The sequence below is a fragment of the Cyanidioschyzon merolae genome, chromosome 19 (assembly GCF_000091205.1).
Source record: "Cyanidioschyzon merolae strain 10D DNA, chromosome 19, complete genome".
NCBI lineage: Eukaryota > Rhodophyta > Bangiophyceae > Cyanidiales > Cyanidiaceae > Cyanidioschyzon > Cyanidioschyzon merolae.
The window spans coordinates 716,555-737,694 of record NC_010145.1 but is presented as its reverse complement, the minus strand read 5'-3'; the positions used below and the strand labels follow the sequence as shown (position 1 = coordinate 737,694).

The following is a 21,140-nucleotide window of genomic DNA, read 5'->3' as shown; positions in this document are numbered from 1 at the left end:
CTGCGACAAACACTGCTCGATGCTTCACCAGGATCTCACAGCGTCCTATAATTTGCGTTCGGGACCGCCACTATGTACAGGTCTCGAGCCGACGCCCATGCGGATGCCACAGAGCCGTCCCGTCTCTGTGCGGTGTCTGCAGCTGAGCGTTGGCTGAGCGCCGCGATTCCAGCCAACACCAGGCTCGACGTCCAACGTAGCTCTGGAGCTATCCATGATTCGGAGAGGAAAGTCTGACTGATGGTCGTGGTACTTTTGCATGGTGCCCGGTGGAAGCAGGCGGTCTGGTGTGCCATCATGGATGCACCCACTGTAGTGTTTCGCTTCAATGGTGTTGCACCCCAGGGTGAGTGTGATCAAATGCGTCTTCGCGGTTTGTAGCAGATACGTTCAAAGTGCGTCCATTTTCAAAAATGAAAATTCAGGGCAAAGGGATGGATACGGAAGTAGGGGATCTTGGGATCTGGTGTCTCCGGCTGCCTGAAAAAGAAACGAAACAAAATCCTCTCTCGTCGACCATCAAGCGAAAAAGAACAAGTGGTAAAGTAGTAGAAGAGAAAGAGGAGAGGTAGACGAGAAAAGGTGCTTGCCCGACACGCCAACGACGAGACCGTATTGGCACAGAAGGTACGAGTTCGAGGAATGCCTCCATTGATGAGTTCCACCAGAGGCAATGCACGCGTGGGGTTCGTGATCCGAGACGTTAACGCTGCCATGAATATAAGACGATGTCTAGCGCCAAAGAAGAGAACCGAGGAACTGAAGCGATTTAACGTTGCGGGGAAGCGTCTCACGCTCGTAGTATACAGGGGGAAACTGAAGCCCGGAGCATTCTGCCGGTCAAAAAACACTGGAAAGCGTCTCTAAGTGGATATATATCGATGTACACTCTATGGTCGTAGAGCATTGTTCCTTCTGCTGACCATCTGCGCAAAGCAACGACGTATCTACCAAATACCCCGTTCGATCCAGGGATCCCCCGTAATAAAACTGCATCATGAGCAGGTCAGCGTCATCTTGAGCCTGCACACCATGGAATGCCGCCTGCTGCGGCACGTCGCGCATGCAGGGCCCTGGAAGATCCAGAATAAAATAGAACAATTAGGGCCGTAATATGCATCTGTGCGTCGATGCCCAAGCGCTTTGCGCACGCCCCGCTGCTGCGCACGCCCCGCTGCTGCGCCCGGCCAGCGTAGTGCGCCTCACGAGCAGCCGGCGTCGTTCGAGTCGCTTCATCCCGGGTTGAGGTGCAGTCGGTATCGAGTCTCCTCGGATGCTTACGCTCCAAGTTCGTTGCTTTAACGGCAAGAAGATAAGTGTCGTACCTAAGAAGGGAGTACACACTTCTGTCTACGAGATCCAGAATGAGGTGGAGAAGAGCGCCGGGATCCCGGTCACGAATCAGATGCTGATGTACCGTGGGCAGGTACTCGATAATCCGCAGCAAACGCTATCAGCGTACGGCATTGATGAAGCGCTCACTGAGGTTACTATGAGCGTAGTGCGGAACGTGAGACCCGGTATCACGGCTGACAGTGCCACAGTGTCGTCGTCGTCGTCGTCGAGTCGGGCGACGAAGAGCACAGCTGCGGGCGCCTCAAGCGATTCGAGGAACTCGCGTACAGCCACGTCTGGGACGGCGTCCGCGGCCTCAGCCGGAACCGGAGGAGCAGGAGCAGGCTCAGGCTCACGGGCTGGCCTTGCTGACGTCGAGTCACTTGCGCGGCAACTGCGCAACCTGGGCACAGGTAGCAGCGGTCGAGGCTCGCGGAGCAGCGGCGCCAACCCAGCCATGGCTGATCCGAACGCGCTCCTGCAGTCGCTCCTCGCTGGTAACAGCGGCGCCGCAGGTGGCGATCAGGCGGATACCATGAACTGGTTGCAGCAGATGACCCAGTTAATGGGCGGACTATGGGAATCGCCTGCAATGCAGGAGTACCTCTCATCTGCGGAGAAGCAGGAGGAGTCGCGCCAAGCGCTCCTTAACAATCCTTTTCTGCGTCAATGGATGGATGCGGATCCGCAATTTCGTGAAGTTGTGGAGGATCCTCAGAAATGGGCTGAGTCTATGCGCGCTGCCAGAGAGCTATTCGCCCAGCAGGGAGGTCTGAGTGCCGCCACCGAGGCAGCAGGTCAGACGAGTGGCGCAGCGCGCGCAGCTTCCGCACTCCATGCAGCGGCAGGTAGCGACCGCAGGCATCACGACGGTGTGCATCAGACTTCATCCCGGCTCATGGTGGATACCGGAGACGATGAACGCGCTGACGACGCAGAGGCCGAAAATCCCGCCAAGGAGAGTGCTCGGTTGCGAGATGAGCGCACGCGCGAGCTCGCACGTGCTCAGGGACTGAATCTCAACGAATTATCCATAGGCTATGGCTTTGCATTGGGTCAGGCGTTGTTGAACTCGGGATTCGGCCTCGATCACGAGCTTGTGATTCGCGGCTTTCGTGACGCGCTTGCCGGCAAAGAATTTCCGGTTAATATCGCAAAATACGAGCGACAGATGGGCATCCTACAAGGTATCGCGAATGATGTCGTTGGTGAAATCAATTTGCAAGAGGCGGAAGCTTTCTTCGAGACCGCAAAGACAATGCCAGAACTGTTTAATGTCCTGGAACCGGATCGTATTGTCTGGGAGGAAGTCGACGACGCTGAGCCGTCTGCGACCGCAGGGGGCTCACACAAGAAATGCGAAAGCGATGACGTGAACGTCATGATGGTGTTGCAAGGCCGTCTATTGGATGGGCGCTTCTTCTTTACGTGCCCGTCCGATGAAAACGGAGAAATGGTGAATCCAATTACCATGCGCGTGGGTGACGCTCCGCCTGCGCTCAGAAAGATCGTTCTCGACATGCACGAGGGCGAGGCGCGCACCGTTTACGTGCACCCGGAAAGCTGCGAGAATATGTCCGAAATGTTCGGACAAATGCTCCCGAAAAATGCACTCTTGATCTTCGATATCGAGCTGGTGCAGGTCGACGTACCCATGGAAGAGGAATGAATACGGCGGCGAAAAGGCTCGCACGAGCTAGTCGCGACTGCATCCGTGCTCTGCGTAGAGGAGCATGAAGAACGTTATCGCACCGGTGCTGGGAGCGGCAGGGCAATGCTGCGGCCGCGTTCAAAGCGGTCCCATGTTGCAAAAACGCGACATGCACTCGTTCTTCCGAACGGACGAGGTGGTGGACCTGCGCAGCCGCTCTGCAGGATCGTTTCGTAGGGAGAACATTCGCGTTCGATATCGTACACATAAATTGGCTTGTGCTATGACGAGTGTACATGCGCGGAGCAGCGCACAATACTCAGAGCATTTGAGAAGCAAGCGAGCGAACAGCTCATCGGTCAAGATCGCAAGTCCTTGTTTCGAAGAACCTGCGGGAAACTGAGTGGCGTGCAGAGCAGGTGATTGCAAGCAAACCTCGAGAAACAACGCATGCACCGAACGCCAGCCACGGCTGCGACTATTCGCTCAGACCACAAGGCCTGAAAGCAAAGCCGGCTGGTGTCGCTCGCCTGCAAGGGATTCTTTCGAGCCCCCACGCACGGGAGGAAACAAAAAAACAGACCACAATGGTCTTTCGATGCCGAATACCTTGCGAGCATTCAACCGCAGCCGCTCGAAAAAGCGACTTTGTCGGGGTGCACGCCCATGCCTGCCGATCGTGGGGTCCAGTTGCGAGCCCGGCTGCATGCGCTCGCCCGAGTCGACCGGTGCAGCTACGGACTCAGCGCCACGCGCACCGCCAGCGAGATAATCGATCGTCGAGAGGCCCAGCGAAAGAATCCGAATGTGAAACACCAGCAGCAGCAACAATGCGACCCCGAGGCAAAGCGCCAGTGCGAAGGAATAGAGGAGCCAGATGTTCGTGCGCAGTTCTCTCCGATGCGATGCCCGCCACCAGAGAAAGAGAACCGTAGCGACCGTATCGGCGGCCCCGACGACCAGAAAGTAGAGTGTCGAGAGAAAGAACCTGTAGTTGCGGTAACCTACACACGCGTTCATCCAGATGCAGTGATGATCCATGTGCAGGATGCAGCGGCGGCAAACGGAGCAGTGGTGTGTGCGCGGTGGTCGCCACCGACGACATCGTCCGCAGACAGTCCAGGTGCAGTTTGGTGTGGCAGCACGAGCCGCGCAGCGTCCCTGCTTTGCGTCGACGACGGCGACGTCGATGTGGGGATCAAGTGCTGCCATCTGAACAGTTTCGGCGAGCGGCGGCGATCCGGGGTCCGTGGTCACCGTTTTCGCGTACGCATACACGACGCAGTAGAGGAGGTAGAGTGCTATGACGAGATGAACGAGGAGTGCCGTCTGCGCCCAACCTGAGTAGGGGCTTCGCGTCGCAAGTTCATAGAGAGCTGGTAACATGTGACGAAAATAGGAGAAGACGATTAAACTTATCAGCGCTAGGCCAAGACAGACGAACACAGGACCTGTGTACCGAGCGCAGAGCGTACTCAACTGCGACGTCCAGTCAAGAAACCACTCAAAACAACCGGGAGCTTCATCTGCAATGTACTCGAAACTCAACGCACGTCTACGAGCGAAAGAAGGCCCCGTCCAGCGGCGCGAGAGCGGTAGGCGCCACAGGTTTCGACACGCCATCACGAGCGCACCGTGTCAGACGTGCACTGTACGTCCGATGAGGGCGCGCGCCCTCGCGAGAGCGCGCTCACCGTACGGCTTACACACAAACACACGTCAAGCCACCACTATCCGCAATCAACTAGTGGTATAGGTCTCGAGACCCTGAAGGCAACCCGAACGTGAAGTAGCGGGAACGACTGCAGCCGAGCTGCATACCAGCATACACCGTTTCGTCTGAAGCGTCAACGTTGCGGGTGCTGCGGGAGGCTGGCGGGCAGCCGTCGCGCCACGTCCAGCGAAGCGCCAATGCTTCCACATGGTAATTTAGTCCCTAATAATATAATTAGTTCTAGTTTAGATGCCTGCCAAACACGCAGTGCGCGGAAACTGCGCGTTTTCCAGCGGATTCGTGACAGCAGTCGCTCGTTTGGGGGAATCTGGTGAATTTCGTTGAATCGACTGTTTGAAAGATTGAGATCGTTAACGAGAGCGATGCGGTCTGGAATGCCGGCGACAAGTCCAGCGTGGCAACCGAGTTTGGCAGCCTGATGTCGCGTGCTGTCGACCGGCAGAGGGCTTTTGAAAACAGACCACCGGCGGGTATCGGATTCTCCAGACTGTACCTGTATCTGATGTAGAGATACCACAGCACGTACAAATGCAAAACAAGCCTCTAATCGTCTTACACATCGAATCCTCTATTTTGGGTATACATCCGAGATACAGATACCACAGCTCGTATAGATGCGAAACAAGCCTCTAATCGTCTTACACATCGAATCCTCTATTTTGGGTATACATCCGAGATACAGATACCACAGCTCGTATAGATGCGAAACAAGCCTCCAATCGTCTTACACATCGAATCCTCTATTTTGTATATAGATCCGAGATACAGATACCACAGCTCGTATAGATGCGAAACAAGCCTCTAATCGTCTTACACATCGAATCCTCTATTTTGTATATAGATCCGAGATACAGATACCACAGCTCGTATAGATGCGAAACAAGCCTCTAATCGTCTTACACATCGAATCCTCTATTTTGTATATAGATCCGGGATACAGATACCACAGCTCGTATAGATGCGAAACAAGCCTCCAATTGTCGTGGACATCGAAAAATGAGCATGCCTAGACGGAATCGATGCACTGCACCCGAGTGCATACGCCAGGATCGCAACGCAGCCGTAAACCGGACATCGAAGCGCCTGGACAGCAGCGCCCTGCTGGGGCTATTTTCCCACGCCTGGCGTTTCGCAGGCGTCTACGCACGGCTCTCCCGTTAGCGCCCGTCGTGCTGTGTCGCGGCTGCGTTGCGGCTGCGTTGGTAGTTATGGAGACGAACGCCGTCGCTGCAGCTGCCTCCGGTGACGATGGTCTCTTAGATCAGTTGCGAGCTCTAGGTCTTGAGGATCGAAACCTTCGAGCGGTCGCACGGTCGGCTAAAGTCCAGGCGGCACTAACTGAGGCCGTGCAAGTGGCCAAACGTTCAGCGCTGGAGTCGACTGCGGATCGATTGCCTGAGGAGCAGGCACTCACGCCGCAGAAAGCCTCGCTGCTTTATGTGGCTGTGAGCAAGCTCCCGACAAAACTGCGCTGCTTTCGCGAGCTCATCTTTGAAGCAATTGGCGACGGGCGCATCGACAACACGGCCAAGCTCGAAGCGGCGTTCGCTTACCTCGAGGCGCTGCTCGAGTCGGCTCCGGGCACAGCTGCCGAGGGCAAAGTTGACCGCGACGACTTCAATGCTGCAGTGGGTGCGGGCGTTGTTGTTGACGACAGTACGCTGTCGGCTGCAGTCGACGAAGAAATTCGGACAATCATGGACGACCTGTTGGTGCGGGGCTACAAGTATCCACTTGGTCCCATTATCGCTGGTGTTCAGCGGCGTGTTCGTTTTGTTGAAGGCCGCCGCATCAAGGAAGCGGTCGATGCAAAACTCTTTGCGTTGCTGGGCCCACGCTCGTCAGAGGCCGGAGCGGGATCGCGCGCCTCAACGACCACCAGCAAAGAGGCGGCAGATCGTCCATCAGATGATCGCTGCAAAACCAACCGACGCATGCTCAACACCGCGACGTCTGCGAGTTCCGCACCAAAGACGAAAGACGGGCACGCTGGTATCGGCTCGGGATCGGCTATCGATAACGAAACGGACGCGCAGCTCGCTGAAAATCCATTTGCAGCGCTACCAGCCTATTTCGACGCACGATCGTTAGACTCCATGCGGAATACACCGGAGCTGCTCGCTCTGCAACGTGCAAATACGGATGGATGCTCTGTTGTCACGCGCTTCCCGCCTGAGCCGAACGCACATCTTCATTGCGGTCATACCAAGGCGATGTTGCTCGACTTTGGTTACGCAATGCGAAACGGAGGCCGGTGCATCCTGCGCTTTGACGACACCAACCCCGACACAGAAGAGCAGGCCTTTATCGATTCAATCATCGAGACAGTGCAGTGGATGGGTTATCAACCCTACCAGATCACGTACTCTTCCGACTACTTCGACCGTCTGCATGAACTCGCTGTGGAACTCATTCGACGTGGCAAGGCTTATGTGTGCCATCAGCGGCCTGAGGAGATGGCGCGCGATCGCGAAGAGAAGCGTCCGTCTCCGTGGCGAAATCGCTCCGTCGAGGAGAACCTTGACTGCTTCGAGCGGATGCGTCTTGGACTATACGATGAGGGTGCCGCCGTTCTTCGTATGAAGATCGACATGCAGCATCCGAATCCTGTCATGAGAGACCCCGTCGCATACCGCATCAAGTACGCAGCGCATCCGCACGTCGGAGATCGATGGTGCATCTATCCGTCGTACGACTTTACGCACTGCCTGGTCGACTCGCTGGAGTGGATTACGCACTCGATGTGCACGCTGGAATTCGAGATACGACGGGACTCGTACTACTGGTTGCTAGAGGCTCTCGACATGTATCGGCCGTTCGTTTTTGAATTCAGTCGTTTGAATCTTTCACACACGGTTTTGAGCAAGCGCAAACTAACCCAGATCATTGAGCGCGGCTTAGTGCGCGGTTGGGATGATCCACGCATGCCGACCCTGATTGGCATGAGGCGCCGGGGCTACACGCCAGTCGCCATTAACCACTTTGTGGCTAGTGTAGGGTTTTCACGGGCGGAGAACAACGTGCATCTGCGCAAGCTAGAGGCTTGTGTGCGTCAGTATATGGATCAGCATGCTCCGCGTCGCATGGTGGTGCTCGAACCGTTGCCCGTGCTGCTGAAGAACTTTGCCCAGGCGCTGTCGGCAGCGGAAGCAGTTACCGTGCAGGTGCCGAACCATCCCAAACGACCCGAGTTGGGCACGCGTACGCTCGAATTTACCCCGATGATCTACTTGGAGCGAACTGATTTTCGTTTACAAGATGCGAAGGACTATTACGGGCTTGCACCAGGGAAAGCAGCCCTGCTGCGTCACACTGGGTTCGCGATTCGCGTTCTTGCCGCCTTGACTGCCCAGCATGCGCCCGCCACAAGTGATGACCAAGTTCAGTTGCTGCATGCCGAGATTCTCACCCAATTACCGCAACCTCGTCCAAAAGGTGTGTTGCACTGGGTATCCGAGAAAAGCATGCCCTGTGAATGCCGCTTGTACGAGCCCCTGTTCTGCGTGGAAGATCCGCTTCAAGCCGCTGCCGAGCAGAACCTATCAGAGCGCGACGGGTGGCTGACCTTCTTCAATCCCAAGAGCGAGCGCATTCTGCAACAAGCTCGGTGCGAATCCGCGGATGATTGGCAACCAGGCGCTATTTTTCAGTTCGAGAGAGTCGGGTTCTATTGCGTGGACCCGGACTCCCAGCTTGAGGCCTCGCCACCTCACCTCGTTTTCAACAGAACGGTGACTTTGCGCGAGTCGTTTCCCAAGTTTGCATAAAGTTTACGGTGCTTGACGAAGCTGGCAGCGTTGGTGCATATCGCGAGGCAGGTGCCACCGCTTCGCTATGCGACGTTCGGCGAGAACCTGCCTCGCTCGTGCACTGAACGATAACCGGTGCCAGGTTAACGCGAACGTCATCCAGACGCAACTGTAGACAACTCCCGGGGCTGCAAAGCCCGCTGTACGGTTGTTGACGCTACGAGCTTCAAAGCTTGTGCAGACGAGGAAGCTCTGTTCTCGTGCCCGATCCCCGTAACCCACTCAACGAGCACCCGAGCGTTAACGAACAACGCTGTACCGGCCTCGAGAGCAGCACGCGTGCCTCCGGCGGGCGAGCGGGTCACGACTCAGTCCGCCTGGTGTCTCTGCAGCGACAGGTGCTGTGTTGCGGTCGTCGCGGAACTCGAACTCGGTTCGCCCGTGTTTATGTCTGGTGCGTGAAGCCGGCCGACTGACTGGAAACTTTGCACAGCGTGCTTCCGTGAATGGTGAGCAAGCGACAACGCTGCGTCAACGTTCGGTTTTCTCGCGACAGGAACACACAACAGACGAGCTGAACTGATATGCAGCGTCCACAGTCGACATGTGGTTATTGGACGCGCCTCAGCGCACCCGAGATACCTTCGAACTGAAGCGCTGAGAGCACCACGATGCCGGGTGACCTTGGGATGCGGCAGTGGCGCGGCACCGAACCTATTCGAAATGCATCCACGATCACAAGAAGCATCTAAAGAGTAAAAGAGTCTTCCTGGCAGGTAGATACCAAACGCAGAGATTGCGGCCTTTGGTTACGGAGCAACACCCATGAATTCAGCGGATTGTCTGTGCGTCTATGAACACGAGTCGGTACGCAGAGGATCCACACTTGTGTGCGTTCAGACTCAAACACTATACTGATGATCGTACGGTTCACGTATTCGGATGTTGTTCCGGACTTGGGTTTTCAGAAACACATAGCCTCGACATGCCGATGGCAGTTGTCAGAGCCAACGGTTTCATACGAGGTTCAGGGAATCTCGATCGAGTGTCCAGAGTGACGTGTTCGACGTTCTCCCGCTGGCATCGGCACGTCACCGTAATCAACGCGACTCGTGACGCCTCCCGCGTACGGTTCATAAAGCAACCGATATCCGTATCCCGTGCATACGTCCAAGCCTCCGTGACGCTCTTGTGCGAATGCGGAGCATGTTCCAATCACGCCCGCTTCACGTGTTCGATGGTTCCCCGCCAAGGCACCGCGTGGACGCAGCGACTCGCGCCGCTGGGTGCACATCGAGCGCATCGCGACGTCGCGCAGTGACAAGTCGACCACAGGCTGTCAGAGGCGGCAGCTCACGGAACCGCTCGCGTCCGATCATCGATGTCTTCCGAAACACGAATCCGCATCTCGTCGTAGCCATCCACGATACCAAAGTCGACTGCAGCATGATACCTCGCTCACAGGGGAGCACGCTCCCAGCGGCTCCGCGCTCCTCAGCTTGCATGGAAAACGGCCAAGGACCCGGATTGCAGTCATCGTAGCGATCGCCTCCGGTGGTCAATAGGTCACGTGTGGGTGCGAAGGGAGCGTAGTTGAGTCGAAATTGCGGAACTTTTCCTCCAGTATGGACTTTGTCTCGGGTACCTGTTTCCTCACGGACCGTATCGCCATCCAGACATTCGCAATCGAATGGAAGAGCCAGTGCTTGCGTCTGTCGCTGTACACCCGCGCTCTCCATCGCTCGACGACGTCCAGTGAGGCAGACGGATTTTTTTCATTGTCAAAACTTTTACTTGGGCCAACGTTCTCCGATTTGGTGCATTTTTCTTTTCTTACTTTTTTGTGTGTTTTTTTCAGTGCGCGGTGAGGTATCCATCAACCCCCTACCTCCAAGTTGCATTACCCATAATTCCTCTCGGATATTCTGGTCGTTTCATACGTCCTATCGTGGTGCTAGTGCCTGCCGAAAGCGGCCGCAATAGCGTCGATAGCGCCGGTTGAGGAAGACGGATGCGGCTCGCCGAACACCTGCGGTACGGCGCATCTCGTTTGGTCACTCGTTCCCGACAGGTCGACACTATGACTCAACGGGATGAACAGAGTGAATCTTGGATGCACGTTCGCGAGTTGTCAGCGAAAGGAAACGAACTTGATCGAATTACCACTGACGCTGGTACGCCGTTCTCATTCGAAAAGTTTCTCGAAGCGTTTGAGCGAATCCGCTACGACGAGCCGCCTGCGCAAGAGCCTTGGCCGCTGCCGTACCTGCTGGACTTTATTGCGGCTTTGTCCGCAGTTGCGGGCATGTTTCAGCACCTCGGTGCTGCATTCTCTTTCGCGCACCAGGATGTTGTTGAAAAGCGTGACACGCTGTACCGCATATACCGGAGCGACCCAGAGAATTACGCCACTATTCGTAAGGTTATCGAGCGAGAAACCCGAGAAGGGTGTCTGGAAACCGGCAGTGGTAAGCAAGGTGCAGCCCGTAATATTCTGCGAATGATGTGGTGCCTCAAGTTCATTCAGGTACTCATGCGGGAGCTCGCGCGCTGCCCGGCAGCGTCCTACTCGAAACGCGCGGCGACACGCGAGTGCGTCTGGACCGCGTACCAGGAGGCGCTGCGTGAACACCACGGGAGCGTCGTTATTGCGGCGGTTCGTGCAGCGGTTTTCTTCCTGCCTCCCATCGAACAGTTTCTTACATCCATTGGAGTGGAAGCGTCCCGCAAAGACGAGTATATGCGCCGCGTGAAGCTCAGCCTCGACCCCCTCGTTGAGCGACTCTATGCCTACTATGAACACCGGAACATGCTTGCTTTGCCTTGACGACGTATAACCATGGAAAAAGCCGACGTGCGTACCCGCGACGATGCCGGTAGTCGCGGTGGTATGAGGGATTCCCGTGCTACGCGTGCCGCACGCTGCATGGCATCGAGAATCGGAGCCGTTTCGACAGATGATTGCTGAAACAGGGGCTTGACAGCGCCGGGGGTTGCGTGAACTCTAGCAATCGGCAGCTTCCGCTGTGTTACGGCTGCAGGTCTACGAATTTATGCTTTGGCACATTACAGTTCAGAATAGGAAGCGAATCGAGGGGAAGCATGGCATGGTTTAGGTGCGGGGGCCATTCCGTCTGAAAGCGGGTATCGGCGGCGCGACACGTACGGGGACCATCGGGCGTCGTGTCACACCCGCGAGCTTTAAACTGCACAGATGACAGAGCAGCTGCGTATCGACGACACTAGCATCGATTGGTCTAGAACGCTTCACCTCGGACGGTGCAGCAGAACCTGACCACGTCGGGAATCGCGCGACGCAGTGGATCCGCCCACACCAGGCTCTATTCGCCAGCAGATGAAAATGATTTCAGCGGACTGGAAGAGACCGTGCTGCGTCTTGTTGTGGACTTATATAGGATGCTTTACAAAGCAGGCGCCCAGCGTCTGCCCTGTCTCTCTCTATCAATGGTCGCGTTCACGCTCGACACGCCCAGAGCAGCGGTTTCCATGGACTCGCGTCTAGATACGCACCCTTGTCAACGCATGCTGCTGGTACTAGGATCGCTGCAACGCGCCTACGCAGACGACAGGCGCCATGGAGCATGCGCCGGTACCTAGCGTCCCAGGGCCGTGTCCAGCGGTGCGTATTCGGGTTGCGAGCGTGTACGTTGCAGAGCGCGTCGTGCGACTGCCGGATGCGTTTGCTCCATGATGACGCAAAACCCTAGACACCGCATCGTCTGTTGCGTACCGGATACTTTAGAACCGAAACACAGCGGCTTTGTCGTAGCCAAGGGCCTCGAGATGCTCGCGCATTGCCTTGTTCATCGGCGGCGGGCCGCAGATGAGCACCATCTTGCTCGCATCCGGGAGACCTATAAAACTTCGGATGTGCTCTTGCGTAACGAAACCTATGCCCATGCTCCATTCAGCAGGCGGCTCGTTTAGGACGTAAAAACGAGTGAATCGCTCCGCGTATTGCGCTGCTGCAGCATCGATCGCAGAACGCAATAAAATATCTTCTTCTTTCACATTTGCAAAGATCAGTTTGATTCGAGTCTTATCAGAAGGGTCACTCAGGATTACTTGAATCAATTGCCACATGGGCGTGATCCCCGTGCCGCCTGCGATCATACCAAGTTCTGCAACCATGTTCCGTTGGTAACTGAAGGTTCCGCTTGGGCCTCGTGCTTCCACAAAGTCTCTTCCCGGTTCCAGAGCGTCTAGATAGCGACCCATTTTTCCGCTAGGCGCAGGATAGACCTTCACGAGCAACTCGAAGTAACCGCGTGTTTCCGGTTTCGACACCGGTGTGTACGGTCGGAGAATTGGCTCCTCGGCGTCAGGAACGCGCGCACGTAGCACAACGTGCTGCCCTGGCGGCAGACCAAGTAGTTGATCAGGGAACGGAAGCGCGAACCGAAACAGACGCGTGTTATGGGACACGACGGTTTTGGCTACCAGACGGAACCGGGTGAACGTATCAGGCTTAAGGGCAGGTGCTCTCTCGCCAGCGCGGTTGCTATACCGGTGCCATAGCCAAGCGCTTGCCAGCACGACAACGCTCACCAGTACCAAAGATGCAAACGACGTATTCGTTTCGATCGTCGATGAGGCCAAAAACGTGAACATCGGTAACACCTGGACAGTGCTTCGTCAGTGCCAATGACTGACCGCGCTGCAGTCCGGGCTGCATTCACGACGGTACGCGAATCGTTTGCCAGTCCTTTGCCTGGGCATGCCGGGCTGGATACCGCAAACTAGTCGCTTTGTCGGTATTGTTGTGAGCGCCACCGCGCTGCCACAGGGATTGTCTTCGCGTCTGAACGGGAGACGCTTGCTTCGTTGATGAGTGACAACGACTATGCTGCGGTAGAGAAGCAGCTGGTGGAGTGCATCCGTCTGTGGGAACGCTTAAACCGTGCTGCCGTCTTCTACCGCGAGGCTTCGTCGCAAGCGGGGCCTGACGCGTTGTCCGCGACGATCCAAGCGTTGGCGGGAGCGTACCAACGCCTTCGAGCGCTCTGCATGGAGCAGCGGACCAAGTGTGCCACGCTGAGCGCTACAGAGGCTTCTCTGGCGGAGCCAGGGAACTGGCGCGTTCCACTGGAGTTGCTGCAGTGGCTGGACCGCGGCGAGAACCCTGACCTGTTTCTACTGCGTTTATTATACGATGTCTACGACCTCGAATACATTGGACGTGAAAAGGAAAACGCTCTGAAAAAGTTCAGGGCCGTGCTCGAGACGTCAGGTCTCCCGCCTGAGGCACCAGCGGCTAGCGGGCATACTTCCGACCAGTAGAGCTCGGAGGGCAAAGCTGTCTGCCGCAGCGGGCACTCGACAATATCCTGACGAGTTGAGCGTGAAAACGCTGGCGATGGAAGCTTTCTTGTGCCGTTGTCCTGGTTCATTGAACGGCAAGGGGGCGCTCTCGAGCAGGCAGCAGACTCGGGTGAGTTTTCACTGCGGAGCCCGCCTCAGCTTGCAGCCTAGCGCGGCCCTCGAGGGCCAGTGACCGGCTACCGACTGTATACCTGTCAGGGCGTGTGCTCTTCCTTCGGAACCTCGGATACAGCTGCCTCTGGCGGGTCGCTTTCGCGTGCAGGCAGCAGCTTTGGCTCTGGTTGCCACGTGGCCTGTCCTATCGCACGACGAATCTGCTCACGACTCTGGCGGTACTTGTAGCGGCACACTAACCAACTCAACGCCGAAAAAACCAGGATAGAGCGCACCGCAAAGTCAACGGTGCCGATCCCAGCCACCCGGGCGAGCACCGGAACCTGCGTAAACGTGTTGCTGCTTGTTTGTTGTCGTGCTTTGCGGAACTCGTGGAAGACACGAAACCCTGTCAGCGTGAAACCTCCTAGAATTCCCTGAAGGACCGACACTCGAAAGCAGGGCACTCGAGGGAGGTCCGTGAGGAACCCCAGCGACATGCCCGAGCCCGCAGCGGACGAGGCAGAAGCCCCACCAGCTGAAGGGTCCTGTTCGCCCGTCGCTCCGGTCGACGACAGCAACTGTGCACACTGTCCGCAAAACGCGATACTAGACCAGAGGTCGTTCGGAGACATCAACGGAAACGTGAACCCCGAACGGCGAACGGCAGTAGCAGGTTTCGTCCAGTGCTGACGTGCTTAACGCTGGGGTGTGCACACGCGCTGGCTCTGGAGGCCGCGTTTTCACGGCCAGCGCAGACCTGTAGCAGCGCTCGGAAAGTTGCAGCGTCTGCACCAGCGACCTATGCATCCGTCCAGTGTTGCTGCTTTGCAGCGCTACGGGATGCCCAGCGCTCAATATGGAGCTGCTTGGACGAACTGGGTACACGGACGGGTACAGCTGGACACATCACCGGCACGATGGGAAGCAAGCACGACACCAGTTCAGAGACGTTGTCGATCGTTTCCGTTTCCTCGGGTACTGCGAGCGCATCTCGATCGCTGCTTTCGTACCAGTTTCCTGGGTACGCGAGTACTACAGACCGCACTGCATCGCAGCTGCAGCACCGACTTCTGAACCAACTCTGGACGGGTCGTTGGAGGTGTGCGAGTGCAATCGTGCCCTTTCATGCTCCGCTCGAAACGCTGCCGAACACAAGTCACGGCGAGCGAGCAGCGCCGTCCACCAAGTCGTGTAACGCAGGCTGCGCGTGCGGGTGCTTGCCCCGTCCGGCGACGGTGCGTCCACGACTTGCCGCAAAAGTGTCTATCGATCAAGACGTGATCGGACTGCGACGCAACGCTGCGTATCCGTACCAGCGCTGGATTGTCAAGCGCTTCGATTGACGAGTGCGGTGCAGAGGCGGCTGTCCACTGAATGGCTCGTCCATGCTTCTAGCAATACGCGGCACGCAAAGTTAGGATAAGCGGGTGGCTCGGATGGACCAGAGGCCGCGGATGCTGCTGTCCTTTTGCTGCATTGTCAGACGGCCTTTGTCGCCGTACGCCCTGGGGTGCGCGGATCCCACCAGGGCGTATACCTCGGCTGAACGTCGCTGCGGGCACTCTCAGAGCCTATCGGTTGAGAGGCGTGCTCGTAGGGAACGGGCGGCTTGACTCAGGGCCCCGCCTGGTAATATCCGCGGAGAGCGCAGGTTTGTGATACCCCTGTAAACGTTAGCTCTGGGTCAGGCGCCATGGTTTACGCTGTATTCCTTACAGAGAAATTGTGAACGCGCGCTGCGCAAGCAAGCGGCCTTGTGGCGCATCAGCGACACACCAAGGACTGGGTACGCGAGCCAGCACTTGAGACGAGATCGCTGGTCATCCGGCGAGGATGCACCTGCACATACATGATGAAATGAGTTTTGTGTGAGGCTGGACCCTGGATGGCCGTTTCATGGGGTGCCATTCGGTGCCAAGCTCATGGACGGCTGGGGAGACATTCGGACCCCAGCGAGCATCATGACGTTAGGTAATCGGTGTTCGCCTCCAGAGACGGGTAACGAGCACGGCTACAGCAACCCGGGGACTCGTTCAGAAACAGCGTGCGGCATATGAGTGCTCCGTAAAACAGACGATTTTAGATGACTGGCGCATGATGGAGTCCTCGTTCTCTGGTCGCCATCTTCGTTGGTCGGCGCCCAGTCGCGGGGGATGCAACTTGTCAGACCGACGCACCGCTTTTCATCCTGGCGAGCGAGCGATCCATCCCCATGAAGAACGTGGATGATCTGGCCGCAGCGCAGCGACCAGAGAGAGAGAGGCCCCGAACACGCGCTCGGCATGTTCGAGGCAGGTGCCGTCGGACCCCGAGAACGGACAGCCAACGCCTAGTCCAAATACAGTAAAGTGACTACTTTGTTCAGTGCCTTAGCCTCCCTGGCGGCTTCCAGCACCACTTCACTATCGTGGAACGCGAAACTTATGAAACGATCCGCTCTGCTGATGATATCTGAGTTGCATAGTCTACTCGCGACATCTAACGGTAAGCTATCATTCTGCTTCATTTCCACAACCTGTGTCACACGTTCCAACAATTCGCGCACTTCAGTAGGCTGCTTCTCGACACTCTGCGGCAGCACGACAGTCAAGAGTTCGGGCTTGTCGGCCCGCAGCGCCCCACGGATCACGGCCATATTGCTACCGATACCCCCCGAGGTGATGACATGGTTTCCCAGGAGCACGTTGGCAAACGTCAGGAGTTCAATGATTTGCTGGTGCAAGTATGAGCAATGGCGGGTTCCTAGAATCGCCACGTTTCGCGGCGAGTCCGACTGAATCGCCGCCAGCTCCTGGAGAACCGTATCAAACGATCGCTCAACCTCGCGTGCGATCGTTGCCGTGCTTACCTCGGGTTCTACGGTGATCTCGGTCTCGGGGCCTGATCCGCCGCCCTTGTTGTTTCGACGAAGCTCGCTGCTGCACCCGACGGGGGAGCGCTCAGTGCGCCCGTGCTGGACGCTTTGGCCCTCGCAGCAGACGAGTCGAGAATGGGACCGGGCTCGAGCAGCAAGCGAGAAATTCGCCCCCCGAAGCCCATACTTGAAACAGCAACGGGCACAAGTCCGACACTGTTGGGTCTTTCCCTGATCCCGGTTCCATGTCGTTGCTGGGCCCGCGACGAAGCCGCAGACTTGTGCTAGCCGTGCTGTGGCCGGCCGCAGCCCCTCGCACCGACGCAGAGCGTGTCGTCCGGATGCTGCCAAATCAATCTGTTTTCTACAGACACATGAGTTAGAATTTATAGAGAGCCTATTCATAGATGCAGCTAGAGTTGCAGTGAAACTCGCAAAGTGTTTTAGAGAGAAGCCCAACACGCGAAATCGCTATCAACAACAAGTCGCTCGGACTGGAGTCGTCCCGCAGGACGCAGATCAAACGATCGCACGAGGCCGTGGCTGTGGCGCGCGTCACGAGATGCGACTTCCTGGCGGCGACATCGTCGCCTGCTCGGCGGCAACTGTGGCGTCTCCTGTCGACAAGTTGCGTTTCGTGGCTTGGATTGGCGCTCGGATCTGGAAACGCGATGCGGGTGTATGCATTCGGCTCTGCTGTGGGTATCATGTGTCAGGATTCATGTTGGTCGTCATGGAGGCGTACCCGTCGTCTATTTTTGATGACACGGATGTGTGTAGACCGTTGGCGCACGTGTGCACGAGTTAGCACGAGCCAGTCGAGGCGCAATTCGACTTCTTCAGCGTGATCGTTCTGAGTTGTTATCTGCCTAGTCCCTGACGTTGCGTGCGGTGCGAGCGTATGCCCCTGTGGCGCGCGGATCATCATCGCCCTGGACACGAATTCGATCAAAGTGCCCTGCGGTATGCAGGTGCACGTTCGCATGCCTTTCCGCGTGTTCTTGTATGCATGGGCATTGCATCAACGTTCAACTGACCTGGAAGCGGGCTTCGTTCAAGGATTTCCCGTGTAAGGGACTGAACGAGACACCTGCCGTCCATCGAGGAAAAATCGTGTACCATCATCTACAAGGGCGGCAGCGCCTCCTCGTCATCCGGTTACGTGCAGGCTGCGCGATCGCTCGTGCGTATTCGGGGACATTCGCGCCGCGTATCGTGCCGGCGATGCACGGGTCGTTATGTCGACAGAGCGAGACCTATCTTGTCCACATCAGCTTTTACACGTTCTCGATCATGATCTCGCCAGAGCGGATCTGCTCGATGACTTCTCGTGGATGACGTCCCTCGACCATGCACCCGATGCTGTGGCAGGTCCCGAGAATTTCACGTACCACTCCACTGAGCTCACGTGCACAGGATCGTTCCCGCATAATTCGAGCGATCTCTTTGATTTCATCAAGAGTCAAGTTCCCATCGTGCTTCACGTTCTTCACTTTCTTTCGGTCTCGGGGCGGCTCTTTCAGAGCGCGGATGATCAGCGCTGCAGCACTCGGGACGACTTCAACCTGCGCTTGACGATTCTGAACGGTGAGCTTGACCATAATGCGCAGACCCTTCCAATCCTTTGTCGCTTTTGCGATATCATCGCCAACTTTCTTAGGTGAGAGTCCGAGTGGACCAATCTTGGGCGCCAAACTGGAGGCAGCCGCACCTTCCCCGCCAACAACCCTGACGTAGACGATGGTTACAGCGTTCGGGTCGCCTTTTGGAGGCATTTTGTGTGCTGGTCTTGTCTGACGGCTTCTCTATAGCAACCAAGAAAACCCGGTGTTTAGGGCTATAAAAGAAACAAGATTCACACGCCCGGGTCCGTTTCTCTAAGAACAGCGGCTCAACGCGCGTTGTTCTATGGATCGCAACAGTTGTCCATACGGAAGACAGCGTAGAGAGCGCTCGCTTGCAGTGCAGTGCGCGGTGCACGCCGGAGGCTCAGGGAGATTTGTATATTTTCGGGTCATTTCTGCGCCATGCGCGTGCTGCGCTAGGCGGCAGCGGCGATGGCGGCATCATGTGTCACAGCTCGTGTCGTGACGCCTGCAGCGCAATCCAAACGATGGTTTTTCGTTGCATCAGACGAAACGTTGACACAGACTCGCGTTGCCTGATTGCGCAATGGATGTTGGCATTCTGGAAAGTGCCCATCATGATGCACCATACTTCCGAGTTCCATGTCCCATACCTCTTCTCGGATATGCTGGTTGTTTCATACGTTCTATCGCGCGCCGAGTACCTGCCCCGGTCGTCTGCGATAGCGCCTCTAGCGCCGGTGCGGATGCGACACGGAGACAGAACGGCTTTCGCGTACCCCAGAGGGTGTCCGCTCCAGGACGGACGTACATAAGAATACCTGACCACAGTCAAGTGACCCAGGCGAGAAGGACGCAGCGAGGTAGTTTACCAAGAAGAAGAAAATGGAAATCAACGCGTAGTTCACAACGATGGTCTGTGCATGACATGGATCGACACTTGGCGGATGCGGTGAAATCAGAATTGCAGCGCTGACATCAGCATCCCTCGAAAGCTAGCAATGGAGGTAGGGAAACCGTGTAGACCGGCATCCTTCATGACAGTGATGAGAAAGAGGAAAAGGACGCAGTAGGAGAAATAGCCCGCAAAGGCTGGTATTGATGAAAGTCACATGAGACGCAAACTTTCGAGTGTACGCCCGCATCATTGGCTCTGCCCTATTTAACACGGAAATGAGTCTAGCAAACGGCGAGCGCGGTGCGAACGCGGAAACTCGGTTTCGTCAACAACAACGTATGTCGTTTGGTAGAGAACACAAAACCGTCCGATAGAGGTATACCCAGGCGCTCTTCGCGCTGTTTTCCTTTCATTTTCTACCAGCTCGTCCTATGCTTTGATTGCAGATTCCATCAACGGCTCAGAGTGACCAGAAAGTGGTGATTTGTTCGAGCGTGACAACTGCACAAGCGACCTGTTCCCGAAGACTACCTGCTCGCGTGATCGGAAGACGTTTTCCTGGATGACGCTCCTCAATGCAAGCTCGTAGCTCCCTTGGTGGTCTATGCGTCTGAGTAGCCCGCATCGAACGCAACGTCGCCTGAAGCGAATCATCGTTCACAGAGCACGTCGAAGATCGTATGAGAAGCAGTTTACCAGGCGCAGCGCTTGCGCTGCAGATCAACGTACTTTCGTTGACGTTATTCTCGAACGTGTTGCAGGTCTGGGGCCGCATGATTCGGGCGCTGTACCTCATATCTTATTACACTCGTGGAATTCTCTATGGAAGCATCTTCGGGGACTTTCCTGCTGGAAAAGCGGCTCGGCCTGCACACAGCGCCCTCGGGGTGGAGCGACGGACCAGTGGCAACCTGACCCCTACCCGGCAAGCGAGCGACGCTGGAGAGCGTTCCGCTCCGGGAACTGCGCACATCCTGAGCGCCAGACTGAGTCCCCTGGAGTTAAACGAACGCCTGCTTCGCACGTTGGAGGAGTTGCTGCCACCGGTGTGGGCGCAGTTGGGTTTATCTGAAGCCGCAGCTGATCGCGAGCAGGTCCTCCGCCTCGAGGACTATACGATCCTTGTCCGACGCTTGGGTGATGTAGTTGCGGTCATCATTGGAGAGCGAGAACATGAGTCTCTTCTGCTGTTGGAGTTTGGCCAAAGGTTCGAACAGTGCCTCCGCCGTACACTGCACCTCGAGGGAGGCAGCGTTCTGCCTTTCACGGCGTCTCAGGCACGGAGCAACGTCGCGACAACTTTGGAACCACCACTCCTCTCGTCTGGGACGTCTGAGGAAGCCCAAAACGGTACCAGCGTCGGTTACTTGGGTGCTGGCGTTGACAACCACCAGAAGCTAGAGCAAATCCTTGTAGAGCGCTACGAGGAACTCTGTCATATCATCGCCACCATGGTATCGGAAGCAGGTATCGTGAACACAATGGATCCGGAAACCGTTTCAAGTCTGGTGTAGGCATACTCGGAAGAATCGTGACCTGAAAGCATACCTGCAAGGCAACTAAAATGCTTCACGGTAGCAGGAGCCACGAGCTTGTACAGAGCACAGCGTGAAACTAGCTTGGCATGGGCCACATCTGATTGCGGTTCCGTGGGCGCTGTGATTACATCAAAAACGCTTTGGAAACGCCATCGCTTTCGAGGTCTTTTCATGGATCCAGATATCAGCGCATGAAGCAGTGGCACCCGCCTGAACTCGGTCAACGCGCCCGAACGCAGGCGCATCCCATGACGCTTTCCGCATGCTATCCGGTATGCGTAGAGTGTTTGCATTTAAAAAGCGTCGTGCGGCAACATCAGTGCGTTGTTGCTTGCACAATCTTGTCGCAGGGCCT

General features: G+C 56.5%; 9 protein-coding genes across 9 annotated transcripts, besides 1 other annotated feature; 5 read left to right on the top strand and 4 right to left on the bottom strand.

The window, feature by feature from the left end:
- Positions 1–1,273: 1,273 nt before the first annotated feature.
- On the top strand, positions 1,274–3,004 carry CYME_CMS291C (similar to FKBP-type peptidyl-prolyl cis-trans isomerase Mip; the record flags this gene model as incomplete). The annotated part of the gene is made up of 1 exon (XM_005538861.1): positions 1,274–3,004. The coding sequence occupies one exon, from the start codon at positions 1,274–1,276 to the stop codon at positions 3,002–3,004; it is 1,731 nt and encodes a 576-aa protein (XP_005538918.1).
- A 468-nt stretch (positions 3,005–3,472) lies between these two features.
- On the bottom strand, positions 3,473–4,609 carry CYME_CMS290C (hypothetical protein, conserved; the record flags this gene model as incomplete). Its single annotated transcript, XM_005538860.1, has 1 exon — positions 3,473–4,609. One exon carries the CDS (start codon positions 4,607–4,609, stop codon positions 3,473–3,475), a length of 1,137 nt encoding a protein of 378 aa, XP_005538917.1.
- Positions 4,610–5,740: 1,131 nt separating this feature from the next.
- On the top strand, positions 5,741–8,488 carry CYME_CMS289C (glutamine--tRNA ligase, chloroplast or mitochondrial?; the record flags this gene model as incomplete). The annotated part of the gene is made up of 1 exon (XM_005538859.1): positions 5,741–8,488. One exon carries the CDS (start codon positions 5,741–5,743, stop codon positions 8,486–8,488), a length of 2,748 nt encoding a protein of 915 aa, XP_005538916.1.
- Positions 8,489–8,605: 117 nt separating this feature from the next.
- Positions 8,606–9,233: a sequence feature (possible transcribed region).
- A 1,317-nt stretch (positions 9,234–10,550) lies between these two features.
- CYME_CMS287C (hypothetical protein, conserved) lies at positions 10,551–11,297 on the top strand (the record flags this gene model as incomplete). The annotated part of the gene is made up of 1 exon (XM_005538858.1): positions 10,551–11,297. The coding sequence occupies one exon, from the start codon at positions 10,551–10,553 to the stop codon at positions 11,295–11,297; it is 747 nt and encodes a 248-aa protein (XP_005538915.1).
- A 932-nt stretch (positions 11,298–12,229) lies between these two features.
- CYME_CMS286C (cytochrome-b5 reductase) lies at positions 12,230–13,102 on the bottom strand (the record flags this gene model as incomplete). Its single annotated transcript, XM_005538857.1, has 1 exon — positions 12,230–13,102. One exon carries the CDS (start codon positions 13,100–13,102, stop codon positions 12,230–12,232), a length of 873 nt encoding a protein of 290 aa, XP_005538914.1.
- Positions 13,103–13,318: 216 nt separating this feature from the next.
- CYME_CMS521C (hypothetical protein) lies at positions 13,319–13,771 on the top strand (the record flags this gene model as incomplete). The annotated part of the gene is made up of 1 exon (XM_005538856.1): positions 13,319–13,771. One exon carries the CDS (start codon positions 13,319–13,321, stop codon positions 13,769–13,771), a length of 453 nt encoding a protein of 150 aa, XP_005538913.1.
- Positions 13,772–16,238: 2,467 nt separating this feature from the next.
- On the bottom strand, positions 16,239–17,168 carry CYME_CMS285C (hypothetical protein, conserved; the record flags this gene model as incomplete). Its single annotated transcript, XM_005538855.1, has 1 exon — positions 16,239–17,168. The coding sequence occupies one exon, from the start codon at positions 17,166–17,168 to the stop codon at positions 16,239–16,241; it is 930 nt and encodes a 309-aa protein (XP_005538912.1).
- An 872-nt stretch (positions 17,169–18,040) lies between these two features.
- On the bottom strand, positions 18,041–18,538 carry CYME_CMS284C (60S ribosomal protein L12; the record flags this gene model as incomplete). Its single annotated transcript, XM_005538854.1, has 1 exon — positions 18,041–18,538. The coding sequence occupies one exon, from the start codon at positions 18,536–18,538 to the stop codon at positions 18,041–18,043; it is 498 nt and encodes a 165-aa protein (XP_005538911.1).
- A 1,482-nt stretch (positions 18,539–20,020) lies between these two features.
- Positions 20,021–20,761, top strand: CYME_CMS283C (hypothetical protein; the record flags this gene model as incomplete). Its single annotated transcript, XM_005538853.1, has 1 exon — positions 20,021–20,761. The coding sequence occupies one exon, from the start codon at positions 20,021–20,023 to the stop codon at positions 20,759–20,761; it is 741 nt and encodes a 246-aa protein (XP_005538910.1).
- Positions 20,762–21,140: the final 379 nt, after the last annotated feature.